Consider the following 27,319-nt stretch of genomic DNA (forward strand, 5'->3'; position numbering starts at 1 on the left):
GTTGACATCACAGGCATAACCACCATGCACAACCTGGCTTCCCTCTTTTTCACTGACACCTGGCTGGCAACCACCTTTACTTAGATCCTAGACGCCATAATCCCCAATGCTTACAGCCTGAATACAGAGACAGGCTTCACGGCACCGGTGGAGGATTTGACATCCCTATGTTATCCTGACCTTGCACCAAACTGAAAGTAGCCATCACCAGCTCCTCCAAATCACTCTCCTGCCATTTTCCCCTCTCTTTCACAAATACCATCACCAAAGCCAAATGCATCCTTCCATCAATGACTACACCACACTGGTCACCACCATGCATCTCACATATGCCAACAACATCTACTTATGAGACTTTTACCTCCCAGGCAACACAGCCACAACAACCATGAAGGAAGCAGTACCCCAGTGACTGGGCACACTGAACCTCAAAGCAACACACAACCTCCACAACTCATATCAAAGTGAACATCCTGGACTTCATCAGAGCTTAACCATCCCTCTAACACAACACACCCATACCTCTCGACTGGGTATATCACCTTGCCTTCTCCATCCGCAAAGACACCCTAATGAACTTCACCCAACCCAAAACTATCAAGCAGACATCTAGATCCTTCATAAACATCCCTTTAGAATCATTCATGGATGACCACTCTTGCCACCACCCTGTCCGCACCCTACAACACAGTTTGCAAAACCCTACAAGAAGGAATCAACAACACCCTGAAGTCAAACTTTATCAAACATGCATCAGAAAAACAATGAATCATCAGACCCAAACCATACATGCAAGATCGCAAAATATTCATCTGGAAACAAGAGAACACCCGACTCAAGTCCAAAATCCCATCTAGACCTGACCATAGGTACAGACAGGACTTCGTCCAGACAAAGGATAACCACAGCAAAAGCAACATAATACCAAAACACCATACAATAAAAGTGAGTGTCCAATACAGTTAAACCATGTATTAATCCCTCTCCTCAACCTTCTCATTCCACACTTCATCTAGAACTCCATCACCATCAATAACTGTTTCCTTAATAAGATCATCAAGGTCTCCCAAAACAATGTTGCAAACGCCAATGTAGACAACAGTACCCCCTTCCGATCATGCAAAACAACAGCATGGACTACCTTTAAAAAACTCTCATCCAGGAAACACCTGACAAACACTGTAGCATCCCTCAAAGCAACATCCTATTAAGATTGCATGTTGTCAGCTTCCATCCTCAAGACACTTCCCATGGAAACCCTCCACTCCAACATTGCAATCAATGCATCCCTCACTCAAGGCTCCTTCCCCACCAACCCCAACATATCTTCCTGCTACAGAAAAAACAAGCCAACAAAGCACCCTGAAGACCTCAGCAACTACCGCCCCACCATAAGGATCCCTTTTCTAGGCAAGACCATTAACATTGCCGTAGTCACCCAACTTCAAACATACATCAATGCCAGCTGCCTCTATCAAAATATCAATCAGGCTTTAGATCCAGCTGCTATTAGCTAGCAAGGGACCTGTCCAAAAGTAGGAGCTCAGGAGATGCATGATAAACGGAAAATTGCTCCTGTTGAAAACATTTCTTTTTGAATGAAATAATTTGAACAGCGTATAACAAACAAGATACTTTAAACATTGGAGCATTTAAACAATGAATGCAACATCATCTTGTTATTAACAGAAAGTTAACAGAAAGTTGTTATTAACAGAAAGTTGTCATTTTTAATATTGCTTAACATATCAAATACATAACAAAAAACAAATACACAAGTATGAACAATAATATGTTACAATAATTAATTCAGAACACATTTACAAAAGACTAAAAATAACTGACTTTGACTGGCTTCATTCTATACTATATAGAACTCATAGAAATCAAAATATTGAAATTGTTTAATACAGGTCATAATCGTTTGGTTGTATACTAAATGACCTTTTCACAATTGACATCGGGAGAATTGACCTAATTTAGAAGGTCAATTAGGAAATATATGCGGGGGGAAACCCCCGCAACCCTCCCACCTAATCCAAAACCCCCTGCAACCACCCACCCAATCCCCTTATATTATTTATAATCCAAAACCAACCCAATACATATATAAAATAACTAAAATAATATAAAGGTCAATTGTGCAGAAGGTCAATTAGGACCACTATAATTAGGTCAATTGTGCAAAAGGTCAATTGTAAAAGGTCAATTTGGGTAATACCAATTGTTTCGGTGTCATCAATTCAATACTACTTCTTCATGACAACATATATATAATCAAAGCTCTTACGATTTTGTAATGAAGTTGGGACTGACCAACTCTTCTTGTGAGCCGTATTTGAGCATTTTAAGTTAGAACTGTTGTGTTAGGAAGTATGAGGGTCAAAATCATCTTTTTTCTTTGGTACAATTTTAACGAAAGGCATACATTTATCCAAAGATTTCCACCAGTGACACAGGAATATACATTTGTCATGTCAATTTGGATATCGCCACCCAATAGCTGCGTGATAAAGCCATATGGTGCCTGGTGATCTTTGTTGGTTCTATGCCATCTTGATAATACGTGTATGTTATATTAATCTCAAAACATAGAAACGTATTCAGTTTGAAATTAAGGGTTTGCACCCCTCCACATCAAGTGGAGACCCCCAGTGGCTTCTCCTCTCTTCATCTACCCTCCCACCCACAAATCAAATTCCAGTGGATGTTTGAAATTTTTGAACATCGCCAATCACACTCCCCTTCCATGCAGTGTATTTACATCCCAGTTATTGGAGACTGGTTGCAATACCCACATGTGCCTTGATGCTGAACTCTTCTGAAGAGCTATATTTTGAATGATTCCTCCTGCAGAAATTCCTCAATAGGCAGCAATCGTGTTTGCTTGGTGGCAGACGTGCGGATATAGTTGCAAAGAGCGAGGGCAATATTGTTCTATTAACGCCACTGTGCACTACGCTGATGTTCACTTATCCGAGATTGCATTGCAATTCAGTGGTATTTGACTGAAAGCATTTGTATCCAAAAAACAGCCATGTAATTATCCTGCACGATTTATTTCAACAAGATGCTCCATCCGAATTTAACACAGAAGAGTGAAAGCTAAAACATGGAACAGTGCTTTCACTTTTGTAAAGAAAAACCCTTCACTTTAACTGTGCATCTAAAGCACCACATAATTAAACTGCTCCAGTTCAATGAAGTTTAAATTAAAATGCTTACCTTATAAAGACAACAGATATAAATATTGTAAAATGAAACCACAAAACCACATTTAATTAATAACACGTTTTGTGTACTTTACTAATTATTAAAGCATGTTTTACTCACCAGTACAACTCAAAAACCTTTATTGTAACTAGTACTATGTGCTAATCGCCTTATTGGCCTCGGGATGGGTCATTATCGCTTGGGATAATGGCAATTTCCCGACTTATAGACATCGGCCATAACCTCGGCCATAACTTGGGGGTAGGTTGTTATCCCGCAATAACGACCCTTCCATTGGTTTATGAGGTTTTATTATATATAATCTATTCACCACGAAGTAGCCTCCAGCAACCCAATTCCTTTACCTTTGTTATGCTGAATTCAATCTTCCCGTTTCTTCGAATATACTGATTGTGTAGCAAGTATGTGGTCCAGAAATACAAAACTGCACCATGTGATAAGCTCAGTACCTTGACCTAGTCAAGAGGCAATAGGAGCCACTCTCAGCCTGTGGTGGGAAACCTACCATGGAGAAATACAATGTCAGCCCTATCCCTACCGCAGAGGGGGAAAGTGGCTGCTGGCAAGCGCCCAATTGCTGTCCCCTCGCATTGTGCCAGTTAGTTTATGGGCAGGTCCCTTTTGCACCACTACACCATGCTTAAAAACTCCAAGTGTTGGCCAAAGTTGTTCTTCTCCCTTCAGAACCATCGCAGACATGGAAGAAGAGTCCATGAAAGGGAAAAGATCACCAGTGCCCCACAACACAGCATTCACACATGCTGCTAGTGAAAAAAGTGCAGTGGAAAGAAAACTAGAAGCCCTAGAAGCTTAAGCGGAGTCATACATGTACAGCAGGAAACTATAGGAGAAAAGCAGACAACAGACCGTGAGCTGGAGCTGCTACAAAGCCGTTCAAAAAGCTGCTCCCAACACACCAGTTCAGGCCTGCCAGGGACGGAGACCGATGTGGGCCCCCTTGGCCACTAGGGACATAATCGCAAACACCACCAACCAGGACTTGCCTTAGGGAAGGCCCTGTCCAACCCCACCAACAAGAACGGCAACATTGAACCGGACTAACCACCATTGCTGTTCCACGGCAGGCCAGCATGGAAGAAGTGGGTGGGTTTATGGGGCTATATGAATGCCTTTCTGTATTTACACCTATGGGCGGGGAAGACAGGGCCAGATTGGTCAGGGAAAGTAGACCAAACTAGATGATAGGGAGGGAGTCAACAGCAACCCCAGGAAACAGTAAGGTGGGGTTGTTTGGGCGAGGTTAGAGGAGGAGGAAGTGGTAGACCAAGAGACCAGCAGGAGGAAGGATGGTGGAGTGGAGTGCAGGGACAATTTGTAGAGCATATGAGGCATTCGTGGATGAGTGCAAGTTATGAAGCGTTGCGAGTGTGCATAAAAGAGTGGCAAGTGTGCTTAGATGAGAGATTGTAGGGAGTGAATGTGAGGGTGAAAGTGGCATGCCTGAGAAGAAGTTGGGGTGTGGTTGCAGTAGTGGGGAGGACAGTGTACAAGTGTCGGGGACAGAGAGAGTTGTAACACCAAAGGGTGGAGGCAAGGAATAGAAGGAGTGAGAGACATTGAAGGGATAGAAGACGTAGTAAGTAGTAAATGAGTTGACGGGTGAGTTGAAGGAAAGAATAGTAGAGAATGATGGGAGAGGAGAGGGGGTATTAGGATTGGGAAAGGAGTATGTTGGTGTGACAGGAAGGTAACCGAATTAGGCAGAGTGTCTGAAGGGCACAATCCATCAACTCTTATAGAAAACTAACAAGTGGATAATATAGGAAGTGAAGGAGGGAGGCTAGACAGATACAGTGTTTGCCTATAGGTAAACCTAGACAGTAGGGGTCAGTCATCACTATCTACTAACCTGGGGGCTAGGGATGAGTGGGTTAGGGAGAAGGTGCTTTTCTAGACGAGGCAGTGAGAGGGACAGCTCTCTTAAAATCCCATTTAAATCTTAAAAACACCTGTTCTACCTTCTTGGAGACTTGTAGTATTTCTTGAGCCATTGGCAACAACCAACTGAAAATTCTTGTGTCGCAAAAACATATTTACAGTTTTTCCACTACCCTTTTGCATTTGAAAACCTTCAGCTAAACCAGATCAATACATGTTTGTGGTTAACATATGCAGAGAGGTCCCAAAAATTGAAATGGGCCATCGCACACCTTCTGGCAACCTGGCCATGGTACTCATTGAATGCCTTTTCAAATGTAATGAAGAGAGACCATGGTGCCACCTTCAAGAATCTGTCCTTCATGACAGAAGGATATTTACAAATTGAGAGATACCAGTTACATTCCCAGGTAATGTAGCAGGTGTCACTGGAACCCCCATGACCTTGCTGAGTTTCAGGGGTCAGTGTCTGAGGTGGAACAAAGCTTAGCAGATCTGCCCTTAGAAGACTGTGGACCCAATATGTACCTGCTTTAGATTCCGCGCTTCTTTTCTTGGTTGCTTTGCCAACAGCATCCTCAGGTGCTGCCTCACTCATTTCGCTCTGAGTCACTGCAAATTCTTCCAGGTCTTCAGTTATCTGCAGTTCATACTTCTTTTGTGACTCACGCTCTTCTTCCTGGAAGAGGATTAAAAGAGGGTTGGCTCAGTTGACTTTGAGGCGTTAGGAGGAACAACCAACATGAAAAGCAAGACCTGCGGAATGGACAAATCAGTTGTGACAAATGTCCCCTAAAGTCTGTCACTAGTGAAGTTTCTGACTTGCTAAACTACTCGTCCCTGAGCCTAACAACTTCCTACACTTGATCTCCTGGCCTACTAAACTAAGAAACCTAATGAGGAACACTTTCCAGAGGTTGCATAGGGTTCTCAGTATGATGATGCTGGTGGTGGTAGCAAGACCCTCACCAGTGTCGTCCTATGGATAAGAGTGGGAAATCCTGGTGGGCTTAGACAAGGTAACATACCCGCACAGCTATGTTCGTAGGCCCAAAGGAGAGTGCTCCCTGATTTTTCTATGACCTTTACATCATAACTCTCCTGAGAATGAACAATGTGATTAGCCAAGTGCTCCCAAATGGTTTGCAAAGAGAAGAGAAAACAGAAAAATGTGTAAATGTTTCAGGTTAATGCAGTCAAACATGGCGGGCAGCTGTCCACATCCACAACACACCCCATACTCTAAAATGCAATTGCTCATCACCCCTTTAGTACGCAGCATGCACGCAGAACCTATACCATAGAAAATCAAGGCAAGGCGCAAAACGCAGTGAGGCAGAGGCTGGCCCACAGGCGGCTAATGGGGCCAATCGCCATGGGGAAGACTAGTGTGTGTTTCTCTCTAATGGCAAAAGTCCTTGCAGTGCTGCTGCATGCATGTGTCACGGGTGCTCTCCGACTTCAATGCTCTCCGTCTTGGAGCAGTGTTTTTTCGAACAGGTCAGATAATTATCCTCCAAGTCTGAAGATCAGCTGCCCATCATGTGCAGCTGTGCTCCCTTTTTGGGGGTATTAGGTTTTACCTTGAGCCAAGGTGACTCCTCCGTACTTGTTCCCAATATACTGCCACCAACACCACCACCTCCACTCTGCACAGTGAAGACATCTAACATGATAGGGCAATGCCAGAGCCTGATAAGCACAGCACAATTCTTGAGCAAGAGCCCAATTATATCTCCCTAGGCTGGCTGCTCTCTCACCTATGTCTAGGCTTGAGTGAGCGGGCGATGGAGGGGGCGGGTAGTTCCTGGTGTGGTCTTGAAGACTTTGTATTGCTCAACTTTTCCAGGAGAAAACAAAGAGAAGCCTCCATTGAGTCTCCAAGTCATGTCATGAGACTGGTCCTATGGGCAGTCCTATAGACTCTGCAATTAGCATACACAGGCAGACACTCCAAGGACGATGTCTCTTCATGCATAGCTGATTGGTCTGCCTCTAAAGGCAGTGAACGACGCCTCAAAAGGCAGTGAACGAAACAATGGGCAGAGGAAGGTTTTCTATACGGTCTCCCCGAACTGGAGAGCTGCTAAAATATTAATCAACTATGGGCACGTAGTGCAATATGTATTGTATATGATATGGATTTTAAGTGGAATTTTAGGATGTGATGAATATAGGTTTATGTGATTAGTATGTGTTTAATATGTACTTAAAGTGTATGGATTTTATAGATGGATATTTTGTGAGATTTTGGGAAAGGTTTTATGATCTAAAATGCATTAAATAAATATATAGTCTGAGAGACACAGGAGGAACTGATTTGAATTACTTATCTGCTTGCCCAAAGTTGGAGAACTATTTCAAAAGGGGACAAAATTGAAACAATGTTTTCATCAGGGGGATTAGGGATCAAATTCTGTGTTATATTAGGAAACAATGGCTTTTGCTCCACCAGTCCTGCAATGATTCATGTCTTGCACTAGCAATATTTGTTTTCTTTTCTTCGGCGATTTACCTTTTGTACCTTAATGTTTGCAGGAACCATGCTCCGGAGAAAAGGCTCTTGAGTTTAAGCCCTGCAAATTGCACAACACCAGATGCCGATTTGGAAGCCTCATCTGTGCAGTTTACGGTGGTTGAGGTCCAAAAGGAATTCTCTCATCAGAAGCTCTGAAAGACCATTGAGGAGCAGGAGGCTATCCTCAACCATGTAGAGAGGATCCCTGTGCCGCGGTCTCCCTCCACCCCCCTGACGTTATGCCAGAGTAGGACAATTACCCTTGTAAATTAAGGGTAATGGACGAATGTAAGCCAAGGAAATTAGGCATGGTTTTCATGAGAAAAGGGCAACATCATCTCCTTCCACTGCCTCTGGAAAAACAAAAACCGGAGAGGTTATTTCTACGATTTCTATTTTCCAAATGTCCATTTTGTTTCTGAAGTGTATGAATTGATTTTTCCACATGAGCAACTCGAGTGACGATGTCTTGGGCCACACAAATTCTTCGCTCAACTCCTTCTATCCTATTTTCAAAGTTTGCCCAGCGTTCATCCATTTGTTGGAGTTTGACATTAGTGGCTTCCATAAAGGGTTTGAGTGCCCTTATTTCCAGCAAGATGGTTTCCATATTTAACTCTAATGTTGTTTGTTCAGAAGGAGGAGAGTCACTTTTTGGCCTTTTTAAGGTGGCAGCACCGGGGGCTGATGTCTCTTTATTAACAGAGGATTTAGCTTGACTTTTTAATGTGGCCATGCTGAGAGGCGAATTAAGTTAGTAAGTGGATATTTATATTACTTTGAAAACCCCTTGGAATGTCCTACTAATGTAGTGGTTAAAATGTCACAGCTAGTTACCCTCAAAGTGTTTGAAAAAAAAAAACAAAATAATTACAAAAAGTCATAATGAAACCAGCACCTCATGCGAGAAAAAATAAATCTTTTTTGTATTTATTGGACATTTGTATGGCGCCTATACACAGGTGTTTCCAGGCACCATAAGACAAGATGGGGAGCCAGGGAGGGGACATGGGAATCAAAAAAAGTGGAACAAAAAAAACAGTTCTATTGGCCTTGTGACAATCCTACCGTGCAAGTGCATGACAAGGTGGTAAGTGGAGGGGGCAAGGGAGAAGTGCAGGAGTGGGTTATGCCTAGGGGTGGGGGCAGCCAAGTGCTGGGAGGGCCAAGGCGGCAAGTCCCAGGGGAAAAGGTGGGGGGGGGGTGATTGCTGTGGACAGGGAGGACCAACTTGGGCTAGTCCGGAGAAGGTACAAGCAGTTTAATTATTATTTGGTAGCTTTCAAGTGTGTGAAAAATATTTATCACTCACTGAGAGATAGAAAGCAAAACCATATTAATATAAAAACAAAATAATGTTCCTGAGAGAAGGTTTCCGAAAATGTGTTGAAAATACCTTAAAAATCTAAATTAAATCAAAACGATTCACTTTGAATGATGCTACCAGTGTTAAGAAAGAAAGTTGAGCCTCCAGAAAGGTGGGCTGCGCCAAACGTCTGACTCGACCAGACGTCGCTGACAGGAAATGCAGTGCTCCTCCTACGCAACAAGCTGTGTCGGGCCTTTTGTTTGCTTCAGACAAAGTTGTAGATTGGAGCCTGTAGGAAGCTCCAACACTCTCTGTGGGATTGCACATCAAGGTAAGAAATAAAGGAGGGTTAAAATAGATGAGATCAGGCTCCTCTGCAACATTATATAAGTAAAAGGAGCAGGAGCTCTGTATCAAGCTGCCATTCCGTGCAGTGCGTGGTCACACAACTCCCCCCAACCCCTTACCAATCCTGGCATTCGTACCATATGTCATTTTGCATTCTTACATAGTTTATACTGGACTAAAAGTACCAGAAAGCAATATGACATGGGCCTGAAATCCAGGAGTGGTTGAATACTTCAAACCTGGCATGGGACAACTTGAGGTCCTGCCCAATCCCAATACTATTTTCAAGACACACCCCAGAACCTGTTTGATAAAGGTACATGCTTGTAATCATGTTTTTTACACATAGGCATATGCAGCATATTTTGATTTCTAACATACATAACATTTGAAGTTTAAAAATATGCTAAATGCATCAAAAAAGAAAAACTGTGCCCTGGTCTGAACACAGCTGAACTGTGGCCAGGACAGCAGGTTGGACCCTGGGACAATAAGGGTGGAAAATGCCACATCCTACATGCAAAATCCTTCTCTATGTTTTCAATTCTTTAAGTCAAAGTTCACTTCCAAATGTCAACGCTTTTGTAAATCGACAGTTTTATTTTATTTGTGAGTGGATTTATTTCTACTGTTGCCCCCGCCCCAATAATTCAATTTCTCTCTACCCAACTATGCTTCTCTGCCGAAATTCTCTCATGCACCTCCTAACCGCAAGAGCCCCGCGCTATAGGCTTTTATATGAAAACTCAAACTGGGACCTGTAGTTGCATTCTAGGTGTAGGACCTCGTAGGCGAGTGATCAGCTAGGTCCTGCGCTTTGGTTCTTTATATTAGTCCTTTGGTTGATTCATCCCGCTCACAATCTCTCGATCTCTCTTGGTTGCTTAATATGTTCCAAGTTTCTGTTTCTTTCTTCTGCAGCCTTTAGCTTCTTCCCCTCTTCTGCTTCAGGGGTCTTTTGTGCCCAAACTCCTGTTGGAGTCCTTTCTGCTTCTTTCTCTATCTGACCTTAACCCAGTCCTCCTTCAAGGGTTCTCGTCAGTCTGTCTGGCTTCTGTCTCTTACCCTCGCCGTGGGGTATTCTCACTTCTTACTTTGTGGCCCTTTTCTCTTTCTCTTTGCTTTGCCCCTCTACTCTTCAGGGGACTTGGCGTGGCTACTCTTTCCTTCGGGAGTCTATCTTCTTTCCCTCTCATGTCTTCCGGTGACCTCGATTGGATCCCCTCTCATCTTCAGGGGTCCCACTGCTGTCCTGGTCTCTCTACCAGGATCTTAGCAAGGTGTTTCCTTAGCCGCCTCTCAGGCGGGTAAACTCTTCCACATTTAAGACTTAGGTGGGGCTGCAGGGATATGCTCCTTCCTTCTGGGCCAATTTGTTTCCTCCAGGCTCTTCAGGCAGCTTACAAGCAGGTAGAAATCCACGGTAGTCCATGATCCTTCAACCAGGCAGCACCTTCTCCTCCAGGATACAGCTCATCTTTCCTTCACACGGCTCTGGAAAGAAATACAGGACACCTGTCCCTATCTGAGACAAGCTCAGAGTGAGCTGGCTCTGCTTTTATAGCCAGACTCCTCCTAATCCTGTTGTCTGCTGATTGGAGGAAAGCCTGTTTATAGGATTAGCTGGCCGGATGTTTCCACTCTGGTCCTTCTGGGTCAGGCTCTCTTTCTATTGGTCACTTGAACTTCTATTAGTTAAATTGTAGTTTCACTTTATTTGCTTTGATTTAGTCTTATTTTATTCTCGGCTCCTTTTAAGTATTATTTGTCCTGTCCTTGGGTCTCAGGTTTTTATTTTATTAATTTAAGTACCCCTTAGATTTCCCCAGGTTCCTCTATGGGGATTGAAACGGGGTCCTTCCCTAGGCTCTATGGTGTTCGAATCATACAGCGCTTCTTTTGGTGCTGACAAAGGAGCAACCTAGGGCGTATCCTCTGAGGTCCTGCAGTGTCCTTCTGCCATCTCTCATCCACTTACATCTATAAGAGCGCAGCACGCTGCCGCCCCAGCTTCTAGTATTCCAGCACAGGCATGCTGAGGAGTTGAAACCCCTCTGTTCCTCCACGTGTGATGAGCTGGGGCACTGCTGCCGGCGTCCCGCTCCAACGGGCAGCGCCACTGCCGCCATACGGCTGTCCTGGGTAAGTCTCTTGTGGAGATCGCAGCACTGGTATTCACCACAATGGGTTTATCAGAAATCAGTACATACCTAGAGGGGATCGCACACTGGGCCAGTTTTCCAGGAATGGGGGAGAATGTAGTGGCCTTATTCCCCAAGGAAGAACGTCAGATGGCTCTTAGAAGGTTAGTGGTGGAGAAGACCACACACCCCGATGAATGTCCCTCAAAGTACTATAAAAACAACATGTCAATCTCCACTGCCTGCTTGATTCCAAAGCACATAGAGGAAGGTGAAAGGAGGCACCCGGCCAGGGATCCCATGCTAAAATATGCCATTTCAACCCCTTATTTAAAAAGTGCTCTTAGAGCAGAACCTCCTTTCCCACCAAACTAGTGTGACAATTCATAAGATATTGTCACTTCTCCCTAGAGGGAAGCCCTTTCTGTGAGGTTCGGGAGGTGAGCCTGCAACACAACATTCCTATTAGGGGTGGCAGTAAGTGGGACCTCAGAGGGAGAGACTCCCCTCTTGGGGACAAGGACTCCCATTCTGTCAAGCAACTCCCTAAATCCCTTTATGAAACCAATGAAACCATCAAGGCTTCAGGAGAGACATCTGCCACAAGTTATGTCATACCAACTTACCATCCAACAAACATACTGAGAAGGAGAAGAGGATACCAGAAATAAGCCAACAATACTGTGAATAAAGAAGATTGAGTAGTGAGGAACAATGCTCAGGAGAGAGAGAGAGGCAAAGGACTATGGACCTATGCTGGGGTGAGACCAGTATTTCCCCTTAAAATCCAAAGAGGGACCAAAGTATGTTGTTGGTGGAACCCAAGAGGTTCCAAGCTGGCGAGAGCGAGACACCAGAAACCGAGAGGATACTGTCAACCAAGAGGTGGAATAAGCACAGAGAGGCAATGAGCCAAACTTTCTATGTCCAAGAATGAGAATTGAGGCATTGGTGTGACCCTGAAGAGGTGGACTGGCTGGTCCTTAAACAACACTGAGACCACAACTGGAAAAGCTCTGCATAGCCGCACCTTGGTGCCAGGAGAGAGAAGGCCTGCTGGACAAGCAGGAGAGACAAGGGGCAGCCTGACCCCACACGAAGAACCGGTGACGCCAATCCGTCAATATTGAGAAAATCGGGAGAGGCGGGAGACCCAGCAGGGGAATAAGGCAGGAAGAGCCTCAAAGGCCTAATCATACTAGTCCCAGTGGCTGTGAATGCCTTAAAGAAAGTGAAGAATATAAGGAGAAATCTCTTCCTCGGCCCAGTGGTTGTGAATATCATAAAGAAAGTGAGCAATATACAGGGACTCGTCATACTCATCGTAGTGGTTATGAATACCATAAAGAAAGTGAAAAATAATAAGGGGACTCGTCATATTCATCCCAGTGTTTGTGAATATTTTAAAGTCGGTGAAGGACAGTTAATTAAGTCCACAGAGTGGTTAAAGAATAATCGAAAGATAGAAAGCCATCTAGAGACACTGCAAGAAGCCAAAAGGGATACGCATCAAAGCCCTATTGTGAGAGACCAAGGAACTCTATTGAGTGCATAAAGGGAAAGCAGAAAAGGGGGAACAAATCCTCTATAAGAATTAAAAGACTTGATTCACATGGTTACCAAGAACCCTTTGAAAATAGACTATTAAGGGTGGAAAATGCCTGTACAGGACAAGGCAGTCAGTCTCCTGGATCCCTTTCTTTTACTTTGGTATTTAATTAGTGATAGGGTTAAAATAGGATAGCTTTTGACAAAGGACAGATCATTACTTTGGACTGCCATACTGATGACAAGGCCCATAGTTAGTTTTATGTGCGCTAGGGCAAACCTTTGTGATATGGACAGATGGGGTTTTTCTTAATGCTTTAATAACAAGAATTGTAAGAATGTCTTAGTTACTTATCTGTAACTGTATTTCTCCAGCATTGGTATCTTTCATAGATTCAGATGCTTGAATATTCCCCGTCGTCAGACTGGGAATCCTCGGGGATAAATTAAATAATAATAATTTTATTTTTTTTAAATATATATATATATATACACTGCCACCTAGCAGTGCATGTACATAGCCCATTATAGCCTATGAGCCACTTCATTGTGTAGTCCCTCCACCTCACTTTGGTCCTTTATGGCCCCAGCCAATGAGGTGGCAGGGCTTAAGCTCCGCCCCCGGCAGCCATCTTCAGATTTTGAACCGTAGAGATTACAGTATGATGGATGCCGAGCATAGGAGCAGCCTCTCAGGGGAGGCGGGCGGGCGCATGTGAATCTATGAAAGATACCAATGCTGGAGAAATACAGTTACAGGTAAGTAACTAAGACTTCTCCAGCATTGGATCTTTCATAGATTCTGATGCTTGAATAGAATACCAAGCAGTTAAAACATGCCACCATTATAAACAGATATGCATAATTACAGAAAAACATATTTCTGATCAAACCTTTACCATGCAGCAACACAACGGTTACATACTTCGGGAAAGGAGGGAAAGGAGGCTGGTCCTACCTTATACAAAGAGATGGCGGAGCACTGCCTGTCCAACTGCAGTTTCTTTGTTGGTATCTTCAGTCAGGCAGTAGTGTTTCGCGAAAGTATGCAGAGTGCTCCACGTGGCAGCTCTGCATATGTCTTTCAAGGCCACCCCTGCGTGGAATGCTGTTGACGCCGCCCTTCCTCTGGTGGAGTGCGCAGACGGCGGTCTAGTTAAAGGGTCGCCTTTCAACTGATGACAGTGGGTGATGCAGGACGATACCCAGCGTGCCAGGCTTTGTTTGGATATATGTTGGCCCTTGGTACGGCAAGAGAAGGAAATGAATAGCCGGTTTGAGGAGCGGAACTCCTTGGTTCTTTGCAAGTAAAACTTCAACACCCTAGAAACGTCTAGAGAGTGTAATGTCCTTTCCGCTTCCGAAGCGTGATTCTGGAAGAAGGTTGGTAAAACAATGCGCTCAGTGAACGACATCTCCGAAAGTACCTTGGGGAGGAATTTAGGGTGAGGCCTCAAGATGACGCGGTCCTTCTGGAACAAGGTAAACGGAGGTTCCGAAGACAAAGCTTGCAACTCACTGATCCTTCTGGCCGATGTGATGGCTACCAGGAAGGATGTCTTCCAGGACAAGAATTTCATATCGCATCTATGTATGGGCTCGAAGGGAGGTTGCATGAGGGCTGTTAAGACGGTGTTGAGGCTCCAGTCCGGAACTGGTGTAGGTGTAGGCGGATAAGTACGCATCAGCCCTTTCAGGAAGATCTTGATCGCTGGTAAGGAGAGTAAGGCTTGCGTCTCCGCGGTTACTGTGTAGGCCGCTATGGCTGACAGATGGACCTTGATAGAGGACAGTGAGAGCCCTGATTTAGCCAGGTGCAACAAGTAAGGCAGAATTTGATCAACCGAGGCCGTGAGGGGATCGATCGCAGAGGTCTCGCACCATTTGGAAAACCTGGTCCATTTTCTGGTGTAGGTGAGTTGCGTGGACGGGGCTCTAGAGGCCCTGATGATATCCCAGCATTCTAATGGTAACTTTAGGTGCATCAGTTTACGCTGCTCAGGAACCATGCTTTGAGGGACAGGCTCCTCGGGTCGTGGTGGAGGACCTTGCGGTTCTGTTGTGTCAGTAGATATTGATGTGATTTGAGACGAATCGGGGTTTTGCAGGATAGATGTCTCAGCGTCGGGTACCAGACTTGCCGTGCCCAATCGGGTGCAATAACAATCAAGGAACAATCCTGTTCTTTCACCCTGCGAAGTACCCTCAACATGAGGGGAATGGGTGGGAAGGCGTAGAGGAGCTTCCCCGACCAATCCACTGAGAACGCGTCTCCCAGCGATTGGTGCTCGGGGTATCTTGACGCAAATCTCTTGCATTTTTTGTTGTTCCTGGTGGCAAAAAGGTCGATCTGCGGATGGCCCCATAAGGCAAATATCCGTCGGGTTTCTCTGTCGTCCAACTCCCACTCGTGTGACGCTGTGTATTCTCTGCTTAATCTGTCCGCTAGGACATTGTCTACTCCTGGAAGGTGCTCTGCCCTGATCTGTATCCCGTAGCGCAAGGCCCATGCCCATAGCTGTTGGGTTTCTTGTGACAGAATCTGAGACCTCGTGCCTCCCTGCTTGTTTGTATAGTGCATGGAGGTCGTGTTGTCTGTCTGGACCGTAAGAACTTGACCAGCTATAACCGGTAGTAAGGCTTTCAGCGCCAACCTTACGGCCCTGAGCTCCAACACGTTGATGTGGAGCTGGGACTCTTGTGCCGACCAAGATCCCTTGGTTTGGAGGTCCGCAAGATGAGCGCCCCAGCCTGATAAGGAAGCGTCCGTCCGCAGCAGGAGGGTCGATGTCGGTGCTTGAAACGGCATTCCCTGTAGAAGATTCCTCGGAGCGTTCCACCATCGAAGGGCCTTGTGCAACGTCGATGGAATCTGGACAATGTCTTCCCAGCATCTGAAAGCTTGTTTCCATTGGTGGTCCAGAGCTTCCTGAACCGGCCTCATGCGAAGCCTGCAGTTCGGTATGAGGAATATGCATGATGACATCATGCCCAATAGGGATTTGTAAGAGCGTACAGATGTTGTCTCTTTCTGTAGGAAGTTCGAAGTTAAGCGTAGAATCGCTGCTATTCTCTCTGTGGATGGTCTCACTCTGGGAATGCTGGAGTCTAGCTCGGCTCCCAGGAAGAGAGCTACCTTGCTGGGAACGAGGCAGGACTTCGTCTGGTTGATGGAGAAACCTAACTCTTTTAGGAGGTTGACCGTCCTCGACACTGCCGAACGAGCCTTTGCAGCTGAACTTGCCTTTATCAGCCAATCGTCCAGGTATGGAAAAACGTCCGTTCCTGCTCTCCTGAGACTTGCCGCTACCGGTGCCAGGCATTTCGTGAAAACTCTTGGTGCCGATTTTAGACCGAACGGAAGCATTTGAAACTGAAAGTGGAGCCCTCCCACTGTGAACCTGAGGAACTGCCTGTGTGCTGGATGGATCGGAATGTGGAAGTATGCATCCTCCAAGTCTAAAGTGGCCAAGAAGTCGTGCTTGTTTAACCAAGGTAGCACCCCTTGTAGAGCTACCATCTTGAAAGTTATGCGCTTGATGAACTTGAGAGCCCTCAGGTCCAAGATGGGCCTCCATTGACCGTTTTTCTTTCTGACAAGGAAGAATCGGGAGTAGAAACCTTTTCCCCTCTGAGAATAGGGTACTGGTTCTACTGCTGCCTTCTGGAGCAGTTTTTGCACTTCGGACATGACCTGTCTTAGCATATGCACTCTGCGGGGAGTTGGAGGCAGGGAAGGAGGTTGGTCCAGAAATTCCAAGGTGTGACCCTTTCGGATCACCTGTAACACCCATTTGTCCGATGTAATTGACCGCCAGCGCTGGAAAAACTGGCTCACCCTTCCCCCCACCGGGGCGTGGCGAAGGGGGGGGGAGATTGGTCGTCAGTTCTGCTTGCCTTGCGACTTCCCTTGGGCGGAGCCACGTCTGCCTCTATGGGCGTATCTGTTGGGTGACTGATATTTATTGGCTTGGTACGTGCCGCCTTGTGCTTTTTGACCATAGGAGGAACGACTGTATCCCCTGAACTTGGAAGATGAACCTCTAAAGGGACGAAAAGACCGACGGTCCTTACTTTTGTCCTTTAAAGAACTGATGGCTCTGGCTGTGTCAGTGTCTGTCTTGATTGCCTTCAAATGGTCGTCTATCTTTTTCCCAAAGAGATCTTGGCCGTCAAATGGCATGTCTAGTATCTGCGCCTGAACTTCAGGTCTAGTAGCCTTCATCCAGGCCTGCCTTCTGAGCACTGTGCCGTGCGCCATCTGCCTGAAGCCTGATTCGGCCACATCAACTGCTGCGTCGATCATGTGATCCGATGTTGCTTCACCATCCGCGATTATGGATTTTGCCTCCTCCTGGAGCTCCGGTGGTAATTGTTTCACCAAGTTAGACATGCGGAGCGAAAGCTCGCGATCGAATCTTGCGGTCATGGCCAGTGCATTACCCGCTCTGATTGTAAGTGATGCAGAAGATGATACTTTCCTGCCCATGGCTTCCAATTTACGTCCGTCCTTATCCGGTGGGGCCGACAACGGTGAGGAGGGGTTGGCGAGTTTCTTTCTGGCCGCCACTGTAATAACTGAGTCCGGTTTCGTATGACCCCTTAAACAAAGCGGTGCCGAATCCGGAGCTTTATATTTCTTTTCTGGCCTGGACACCAACGCCGGAGTCGATAAGGGCGTAGATAGGATCTTGGATCGGGAATCCCAGATGGTATCGAGGAGGGGAATTGTGGTCACTGTCCTCCTTCGTTTGTCCCTGTGCTCGTAGAGCACTGATTGCCTTTCCTCCGAAGAAACCTGAATTTTAAACAGTTCTGCGGCTTTACCTATTATGGTGTGGAAAGAGACGAGATCATCCGGTGGTGAGGCCTTGCCCGGCGAGTCTCTCCTCCTGGGCTTCTCGACGACGTAGTCATCCCAATCACTGGGTGCGTCTGGCTCCTGAGTAATTTCTCCTTCTTCTGGTTCCGAAAATTCACCAAAAGGATCCTCCTGCCAGTCTGATACCGAGATGGTGGACGGTACCATGGTGGGATCTACGTCTGGAGATCGTGGTCTGTGCGATGACTGTGGTGACGGGACTCTTGTAGGTGAAGCACTGTGGGTGCTGCTCCTCAGTCTTCGAGCAGGTGATCTCATCCGTTTTTGCGGTCTACTCCTGTAAGGAGAGCAACCCGATGTGCCTGGAATCGGGGATGACTCTCTAGGAATGGGATTAATCGGAATTTTCTTCTCCCTTTGCCGTTTGTAAAATTCTTCTACAATCCTCTGCACGGATAACATGAGCACCGGGTCATGAGCAATGTTCCCTCTAATTATTTTTCTCTAAGTGCGGACATGATTTTTCTTTGTGCGCACATTATTTTCCATGTGCGCAACTGAATAACGATGTAACCTATTTTGTCAGCATACATAGTTAGTGAGATACCATCTCTGAAGTGTTTGGAAGGCAATTTTCCCTTCCGAACCACCGTAATTCTTTACAAATTTGTGTAAAAGGAGCATCTTACAACTCTTGTTCTGAAGATATAGGCTAAACAAAAAATATATTATATGCGATTATAAGAGGAGCTCATCAACCAGTCCAAGACTTCAAGATATGCCATAGTACTTAACAAAAGAACTTCTGCACAGAGAGAAAAACTTGTATGCTCAAAAAAAGCTTTGCATGCTCAGGATAAACAATAGGTTTAGTCGTGGCTATTCACTTGTCAGCAGTGCGCAGAGACAAGTGCTTAATGCCATTGGGAAACAACTCATGTTCATGACAAAAAACTAAGTATAGCTAATCAATGATGGGACTAAAAAATTCAGACATTATGCAATTTTTGCTAATTGAATAATTGTAAATGAAAGGAATTTGTCAGAAAACATGCCAATAAGAGTTATTGTGCCACTCTAATGGAGTAATTCAAGGGCCAGGAGAAAATGCCTCTCATCATTTGTGTAAGGACGATAATTGCATCAGAATAACTGCACAACAGAATATGATGATCAGAATTCCTGGGCCTCACCTCACTATCCACATTATGTTGGTCTATATGCTCAAAACCAGTCTTACAGCTAGTAGGCATATACACAATCCATTTTAGTCCCTAAAAACAGGCAATGTGCCCAACAAAAACAGGAAGCCATGAACATATATGAATCTACCCATGTCTACCCACAAAGTTCCACTAATATCTTTGCCCGATAATATTACTGCCCGATCTCAAGAGGAGTTTTAAGGGGAAAGAACATATTTTAATAAGCATGGAATCTCCCTACTGGAAAAGCCAACTACCTTCTTACGCCCTGAAAAATCTTTTGATTCCAAGTATGGATTCAAATCATATACGAACCCTGCTTGTAGCCATGACATAAAAAGTGAAATTACAGGGCACATAATACAGCTTATAGTTTTGCCCGCCACAGCATAGACAAAAAATCAAGAGCCTTACTGAGGTTTCTTCTGGTGCCCTGTTAAAGAACATTACATATATTTGCCCTGTCAACCGTAGCAACGCTCACACGTACAACATACCGAGTACCTTCTCCTTTAAGTAGGGACTCCTCCTCTGAAATTCACTGTTATCAGCTGAACAAGATGCATGGGGATGCTAAAGGCAATACATGCAAACCCATGATTATATTGAAAAGCCCTCAGCAGTTAAGCAAAGACAGAAAGAGAAGGTGCAGTTTCCTAGACTATTAATATAGTTTACTATTTTTTAGCAAACAAACATTTCCTTCACTATACTATACTGCCAAAACATCTGAATTGGTTTTTGAAAGTTGCTGATTTGTTCTTCAACCCAAAGGAGTGTTCCTGTTCCCTTTCACCCGTTCCCCTCCCCGGCTCCTGTACTAGCCTTAAATATTAGTTGACAGGACTCTGTAAAAAGTGAGGGACTGTAGCAGTGAAACACTAACTGGGGGATTTGCATACCTACAATACTTTGCAAGCAAATCCAATGTAAAGTCTCACAATGATATTATGTGGAGTTTAAGAAAATGTCATAAGTCTGCATGTGCACAATTACTATTTGGTACATACTAGATTGTTTGCAACATACCCCATATTTCAATTGTTGGATAGGATTATACAAGTGATTGTATAGCACCAAGATATAATTTGTTAGGGTCTATGCTCCATGGAACTCTAAACATTTTGAAAGGTTGCAGATGGTGTGAAAAACATTCTAGTTATCTGAATAGTGTTGCCATAATTTTAAATACGAATAATGCCAGGCAGAGTCCATACCAATGATCCCTCACAGGCCAAGTAAATTATATTGCAATGTTGCTCTCCTCGTATATGGTAATGTTAGCAATGCTAAATATGAGACGCTGACCATGACATTTGCCTACTCAAAATCCTTACAGGGCAAATTCATTTTTGAGTTTTATAATGCGTTAACTTGCAAGTGGGGCTTTTCAAAGTGCTTGTGTGACATATGTACAAAGCATTGGAAGCATGGGGTGAGGTTACACATCCTAGTAGACTGCTTACTTAAATTCAGTATCCAATACTTGAGCTGAAACTTGGGTTACATAGAGTGGGCAATGCTTTTGCTAAGGCACCATGAGTAACAGAAATTCTTGTGCTTGAACGTCATTCATATTATAACAAACATAAAACAAGACTATTATCTAAGTCTGGTAACCTTTTGCAGAGCGAAGGTAGGCAGAGTCAAGGTTGTCTGGTAATATCTAAATGTGGCCTTGGGTGGAGTTCGAGTAATGTGGTAGAATCAAGTATAGGAGCCACCGGTGGGGAGGGAAGATAATTTGGTTAATGTGTGCATGCATATCTTAGTTATATGTTCTGTTCATACAGCCACTTTTTCATAATAGTTTTTAACCTCTTGTCAGTGTTTTCTGTTTTTAGGGTTTTTAGGTTTTCAAGGTCAAGATTATATATTAGGGCAATGTAAATCGGTTAGACCAGAATATGAAGAATAGTTAGTATCATTTATCTTCATTTTGAAAGAAAGCAAATATAAGGTAGTTACTGTGGCTTGTCTCTTATTACACCTTTATTAATAGGTGGGAATTGTCTGTGTGCGCTGCTAAAATTCTTTTGAGCGGCACCCGGAGGGAAGCTGGGCAAGCGCACATGCGCACAGCTTAGAGGGAACATTGGTCATGAGGATATTCGGATTCTCCCGTGGACGGGTGCCAAGGAGGGCTGTATTGTTTCGGTAAGGGACCGATGGACTCTTCCACCACTTCCGCATCGGAGAATTCTTCCTGAAGAATTATATCCGGAAGTTCTGCCATGTGCCCCAAAGGTGAAAATTGCTGCACCAGAGGTTCAGTTACAGTATTCTTCTCAATGATATTGTTTGTAATGACAGGAGCTTCAAGAGTGAGAGGCAGTAATTCCTCTGTAACTGCCGAAATTTGCGGTGCCTCTGAAGGCGTTATGGATGATGTTATCCTCGTCGACGAGGGCTTCGCCGCCGACCGAGATTTTCCCGTCGACGACTGAGATTGTCCCGTCGACGAAGGCTTCGCTGTCTACTGAGATTTTCCCGTCGACGACTGAGATTTGTCGTCGACGACTGACATTTTCCCGTCGACGAGGGCTTCGTTGACGAATGTGGAGTGTGTTCCGTGGACGACTGCGTCATGGATGAATGCTTCGTGGACGAGTGGTGTTTCTTGCTCGTCGACGATTGCTTCGCGGTCGACATGTCCGATGACGATGATCTAACTGTCGACGATGTCTTAAGCGTCGTCGTCGTCGATGCTGGTTTCGTCGACGGTATGGCCGATGACGGGCCTTTACCTTTCCCTTCATTCGTGGGCGGTTTACCCGCCGACGACTGCCCCCCCCCCGTTTTTTGCAAACTCCTCCTTACCTCTGGAGGCAGATTTTGACTTTTTCTGGCTTGACAGGTCAACTGGAGGAAGAAAGGGTATCAATTCCAGCTTCCTCTTTTTGGATTTGGGAGAGGAACTCCTTTCCACTGAAGAGGCCCTTCTCTTTGAAGTTTGCCTCTCAGATGGAATGCTGGATTGGACAGGAGCTGTTCTGACAGACTCTTCGTCCGAAGATTGATCCCTGGATTCCAGGTATGAAAGGAGTCTTCTATGCCTGTCATGAAGGGTCTTAGTGGAAAAAGTTTTACAAATCTCGCATTTTTTAATGTCATGTGGGTACAGACAATAAATGCAATGCTCGTGGGGGTCCTTGTAGTAAACCAATTTCTTCTTGCACCTCGTGCAGTCCCTGAACAGGGAAGGCTTCCTGACAGCCTGAGGTGCCTCCATTCCTGAAGAGAAGTTCAGTCGACGATTTTGAGAGGAAAACAACAAGTTTTGCCACCAAGGTTAATTGGAAAGAAAGCCCCTAAGAAGGGGAACAAGATGGAATATATTTTACAAATATATTCCACACAAAAGTAGAAAGAATTTGAAAAAGCTCAGAGAGCTTGAGGATTCCCTGTGTCTGATAGACTGTGGTGAAAAATCTGAAGATGGCTGCCGGGGGCGGAGCTTAAGCCCTGCCACCTCATTGGCTGGGGCCATAAAGGACCAAAGTGAGGTGGAGGGACTACACAATGAAGTGGCTCATAGGCTATAATGGGCTATGTACATGCACTGCTAGGTGGCAGTGTATATATATATAAATATATATATATTTATATATATATATATATATTTTAAAAAAAATGTTTTATTATTATTATTATTTAATTTATCACCGAGGATTCCCAGTCTGACGACGGGGAATTTTCAAGCATCTGAATCTATGAAAGATCCAATGCTGGAGAAACTACCATTTGGTCTGCCTCCTCCTTCTGACTGACCACACTGCCTAAACAATGTTGGATGGACCTCTATGATCATGTGCACCAACTCTGGGATGACATTTATGACCCCTCGGCATCAAAATAATCACCTCCAATGTTCTTGAGTGGATGTAGTGATAATTGCAGGAGATCCATGTACCACCAGTGCCTCGGCCAAGATCGAGCTTTTAAAATCAAGATAGCCTGAGAGCCCTTCTTTTGTATTGTGACTTGAGCTATCAGAGGTAGTGGTGGAACTGCACAAAGATACATTTTTGAAAAGGGCATCAAAAGGGCATTCCCTAGAAATGTTCTTTCAGAGAGCATGATGAGCAGCTTGGGCAGTTTGCTTTGCTTGCTTTGGCAAAAAGATCTTTGGTTGCATGTCCCACTTCTGAAAAAATGCTGTGCAAAACGTCTGTTTTACGACTGGAAAGTACTTCTAGCAAACACCCTCATGGAAATGTCACACCCAGGAAATCTTCTGTCCACAGCAAGTGGAGAAGTGGGGACATAAAATAGGAGCAGGTCAGGAGCAGGCTCTTCACCGGATCCCTAGTAAGTGCAAAGAACAAACATTAGCTGTCAGCATAAATGTGTAACAACTCTGGTGGGGAGGAGAGATCTAGAGGACTTACACAGTAGCAAGTTTTTAGCCGTGGTGCCATGTTGATACCGACATGACTCTTCCTACCCGCCGTGGTCTGGGAGTAAAGGCAGATAAAAACCTTGAAGCCTCAGGAGGAAACTGCCACTTTGACACAAGGTTCTAATCAAAGGTAGAAATTGATGGCAACTAATTCGGGTGGCAATGGGTGCTAGCTTTGCATCAGCACTTGCAAATGCCTTTATGCATTTTTTTAACAGTCATTTGTATTTGTTAACTCTGTCTATTTTCCATTTATTCATTTGTGGAAACGTTATATAGATGACGTTATTTTGGTTTGGACTGGTACACAAGCTTTACTTCATGAATTTGTTTCTAAATTGAATAATAATGATTGGGGCTTACAATTTACGTCTACCATTAGTCAAACTCACATTGATTTTCTGGATCTTTCAATTGACTTAAACCCAAATGGTTTGGTAACTAAAACGTTTCGGAAATCCACTTCTGTTAATTCAACATTACATGCAGAAAAATGCCACAAAAATCATGTAAAAGCGAATATCCCAAAAGGAGAGTTTATTTGCGCCAAGAGGAATTGTTCAAATGTTCAGGATTTTGATCATGAAAGCATTATCATCAAACCACGTTTCCTTTAGAGAGGCTATCACCATAGCTGTCTCGACAAAGCACTCGCCTCAGTACGTCAGCTTAAGAGAGTGGATTTGCTAGTACCTAAAATTCGAGACAAGTCACCTGTTTCTCAGAAAATAAGGTTGATCACAAGGTTCAATTCTGACAGCCATAAAATCCATAATATTTTGAAAAAACATTGGCACCTGTTGCACCTTGATTCAGACATAGCAAATTGGCTTGACCCTCATGTATGCATTACGTTTAGCAAAGGCAAGTCGCTCAAAAATAAACTTTGTCCCTCCTTTACGAGTAGGCCCACACCGACAACTACTTGGTTACAGTCAGCACGTGCTGCGGGGTTTCACAAATGTGGATTCTGCAACATGTGCAAATTTACACTGGAAACATCACAAGCCTACTTTGGAGCGAGGGGTGATCATGTTATCAATTTGTTCATTAATTGTAACTCCAAATTTGTGGTTTATTGTATTATTTGCACTTGTGGTCTTAAACACATTGGTAGCACCATTAGACCGCTGAAGATACGTATCGGTGATCATTTAGCCACAATCCGCAGTCAAGATCCGAAATACCCTCTAGCCAATCATTGGCAAAAATGTCATCAATTAGACTGTAAAGAGGATGTTCGGTTTGTGGGGCTTTGTAAAGTGACACTACCGCCGAGTGGTGGTAACCTTACATTGAAACTATGTCAATTGGAATCTATATTAATCTGTAAATATCGTACTGTATTTATTGGACTCAACTCTGATCATGAATTTGCAACCTTTCTATAAATTACCTTGTTTTACATTGTTCATATATATAGGTGGCATTACATCCATTATGTTATGTTTTACATTGTTCATGTATATAGGTGCCATTGCATCCATTATATTATGTTTTTAATGCGTTAAAGTTTGATGACTTTCAGCAGCGCACTCATCAATCAGTGCCTTAGACTTAGCTGGGGTAATTACACCCCTTCACCTTGCTTTCTTCCCTCTAACTTACTTTCCCTATTCCACTGTTCCCTATATGGACTGCACTGCATTTGCGTTGATTTATATGGCTTACTTGCCCACCAAAACTTTTTCCTCTTCCCGCCTCTGTTTTTTATTTAAGTTCCCTAGAGATAGCTATGCGCGCGCGAGCATCCTTGCATGGAATTTTTATTTTTCCTTAGCATTATATGTTTCCTTCGTTATTGCTTTCTACAAAGAGTTAAATTGTTTTCTCATTAAGAATGGTTTTCAACCAGTATTTAAATTAAATATTTTTTAAATACTAGTTCGGTTTGAATTAGGCACTCCCCTTTGTTTTTACTTTCTTTTTCTGTTTACATTTAGTGTTTCAGTCTATCCAACATGGCGGACTCCATTAGTTTCTTTGTGGCCACATACAGCCCATTCCTTTTAGCCTCCCTCCTAGAGGGCTTATTTATTTAGTCCTTTCATCATTTCCATGGCCGCTGCTTTCATTCATTGCCACTTTACTCGTACGGCCGTCTAGGTAAGACGTTTTTCTATGGTCCCTGTTGCTATTAACCCAATGGATTGTCTATGTTATATGTAGAGTTCTAATTAAGATAATCATGCTCAATTAATTTCGAGCAATTTATATGACAAGCTCGTTGTTTGTGTGCGCTTACTCTTATTATGTTTGGACCAATCCATTAGTGCATTATCAAGCTCTTAAACGTTATTAGGGTTTCATATAATTTTCCATTCTTATTTCAGCTTTTCCGCATTAGCGAAGCATTGAGGTATGCACTTTTATCATTCTAATCGCTTTAATTCCATCGCATTAATTATTCAATTTGGCTAATTTCCAAATGGCAATTTTTACTTCCTGTAGAGGTTCTCCTGGCATTGCCCACACATTGTAATTACCTGGCCCATCCTCAAAGCAAGGTAAACACCTTTTGATTTTTGCTTTGTTCACATACATATTAATCTACCTATAATAATAGGCGCCTTATTTTTGATTGCGCTGTTGTAGTCACTTGCATTGCAACTTTGTAATTATTGCATCATTTGTTTCTTCTCTCTTTTTTTATTCTCTCTGGTCATTGATTCCCCACCTTGGAAATTCAACTTAATGCAGTATTGTTGCAATAATTTTCAAATTTTGCTGCTTTTTAATGTTATTGATTTTTCTGTTTTCATTTGTACACATTGAATTGAATACTGCACACATGTAATTTGGCTACCCACCTTTTGTGTTGTGTCCCTGTATGTTATGCCAATATCTGTGCTTTTATTTATGTTATCCCCGTAATACTTAATTCTCAGATGAAGAGCTGGACTTAGCTCGAAACACGTGTCAGGCTATTCTTTTTGAATAAATCCTTTGTACTTCAAGGCCTTATTTGCATTCTCTCGTGGTGCAGTGTGACTGGGACCTGTTCGTGTTTAATCGCTAATCAAAGGTACACAGGCGTTCTAAACAGAGTCCAGAAGAGATGGGGACCTGAGAGTCCAGGAGCTGCAGAGGCAAAATGAGAAATGTCAGGTAAGCAACTTGGGAACAGGAAGGCAGAAAGGGAAGTCATGCTGAAAGTGAAGAGGGAATAAGAGTGAATAGAGAGAGAGAGAGAACGAGAGACAGAACGAGAGAGAGAGAGAATGAGAACGAAAGCTATGACCCAAAATGGGGGATGGAGGACCAGAAAAAACCCCAGTAGTCTAACAAAGCAAACCTAAAAATCTCCATGAGACTGGAACAGAACCTTACTAAATATCTTCCTTCTCGAGCTCTTCGCTCATCTGCCTCCAACTCCCTCAGGGTCTGTCGCTTCTCCAAGCAACGAGTTGGTGGTAGATCTCTTTCTTCAGCTGGGGCCTCCCTCTGGAACAGCCTCCCTGAAACTTGAGGAAAATCATCCCCGGTTCCGGAAGCACCTCAAAACCTTTATCTTTGCTTCTGCTTTTTCTCCTCCCCTCCCCTGCTGAATTCCTGGCTATACTGAAACTGCACTGGCTACCTGGCCACCCTCTGATCTCGGGCCCAGGTCCCCTCCCTCGCCAGTCGCTCTCATGCCCTGCCTTCTGGGCTACCTCCGCACTTGGTGACTGCCTTCTGTATCCCTGCAGTCCCACTTACAGCGCGCAACACGCAATGTCTGCACTTACCCTTTCACTTGCCATCGGCTGGCCATATCTTTACCTATTATTATTTATTCTAGTATCCCATGTACTGCACTGTTCCATTCCCTCTTTCCCCCCTTGCACTCTCCCCTCCCTTCTTCCCACGCACTTGCGCGATCTGAATGACCCCTGGCCTAGTAGGATCGTTGT

At 44.2% G+C, this 27,319-nt stretch overlaps 1 protein-coding gene across 4 annotated transcripts in view; it reads right to left on the reverse strand.

The window, feature by feature from the left end:
* The window catches only part of JSRP1 (junctional sarcoplasmic reticulum protein 1), an 835,213-nt gene that overhangs the window by 204,418 nt on the left and 603,476 nt on the right, over positions 1-27,319 (reverse strand). For all 4 annotated transcript variants that reach the window (XM_069649526.1, XM_069649523.1, XM_069649524.1 and 1 more), the window contains one exon: positions 5,662-5,812. In XM_069649526.1, the coding sequence (XP_069505627.1) occupies positions 5,662-5,812 (151 nt within the window). The remainder of the gene's footprint in view (positions 1-5,661; positions 5,813-27,319) is intronic.

Source organism: Ambystoma mexicanum, chromosome 1p (assembly GCF_040938575.1).
Source record: "Ambystoma mexicanum isolate Mex_15411 chromosome 1p, UKY_AmexF1_1, whole genome shotgun sequence".
Lineage (NCBI taxonomy): Eukaryota > Metazoa > Chordata > Amphibia > Caudata > Ambystomatidae > Ambystoma > Ambystoma mexicanum.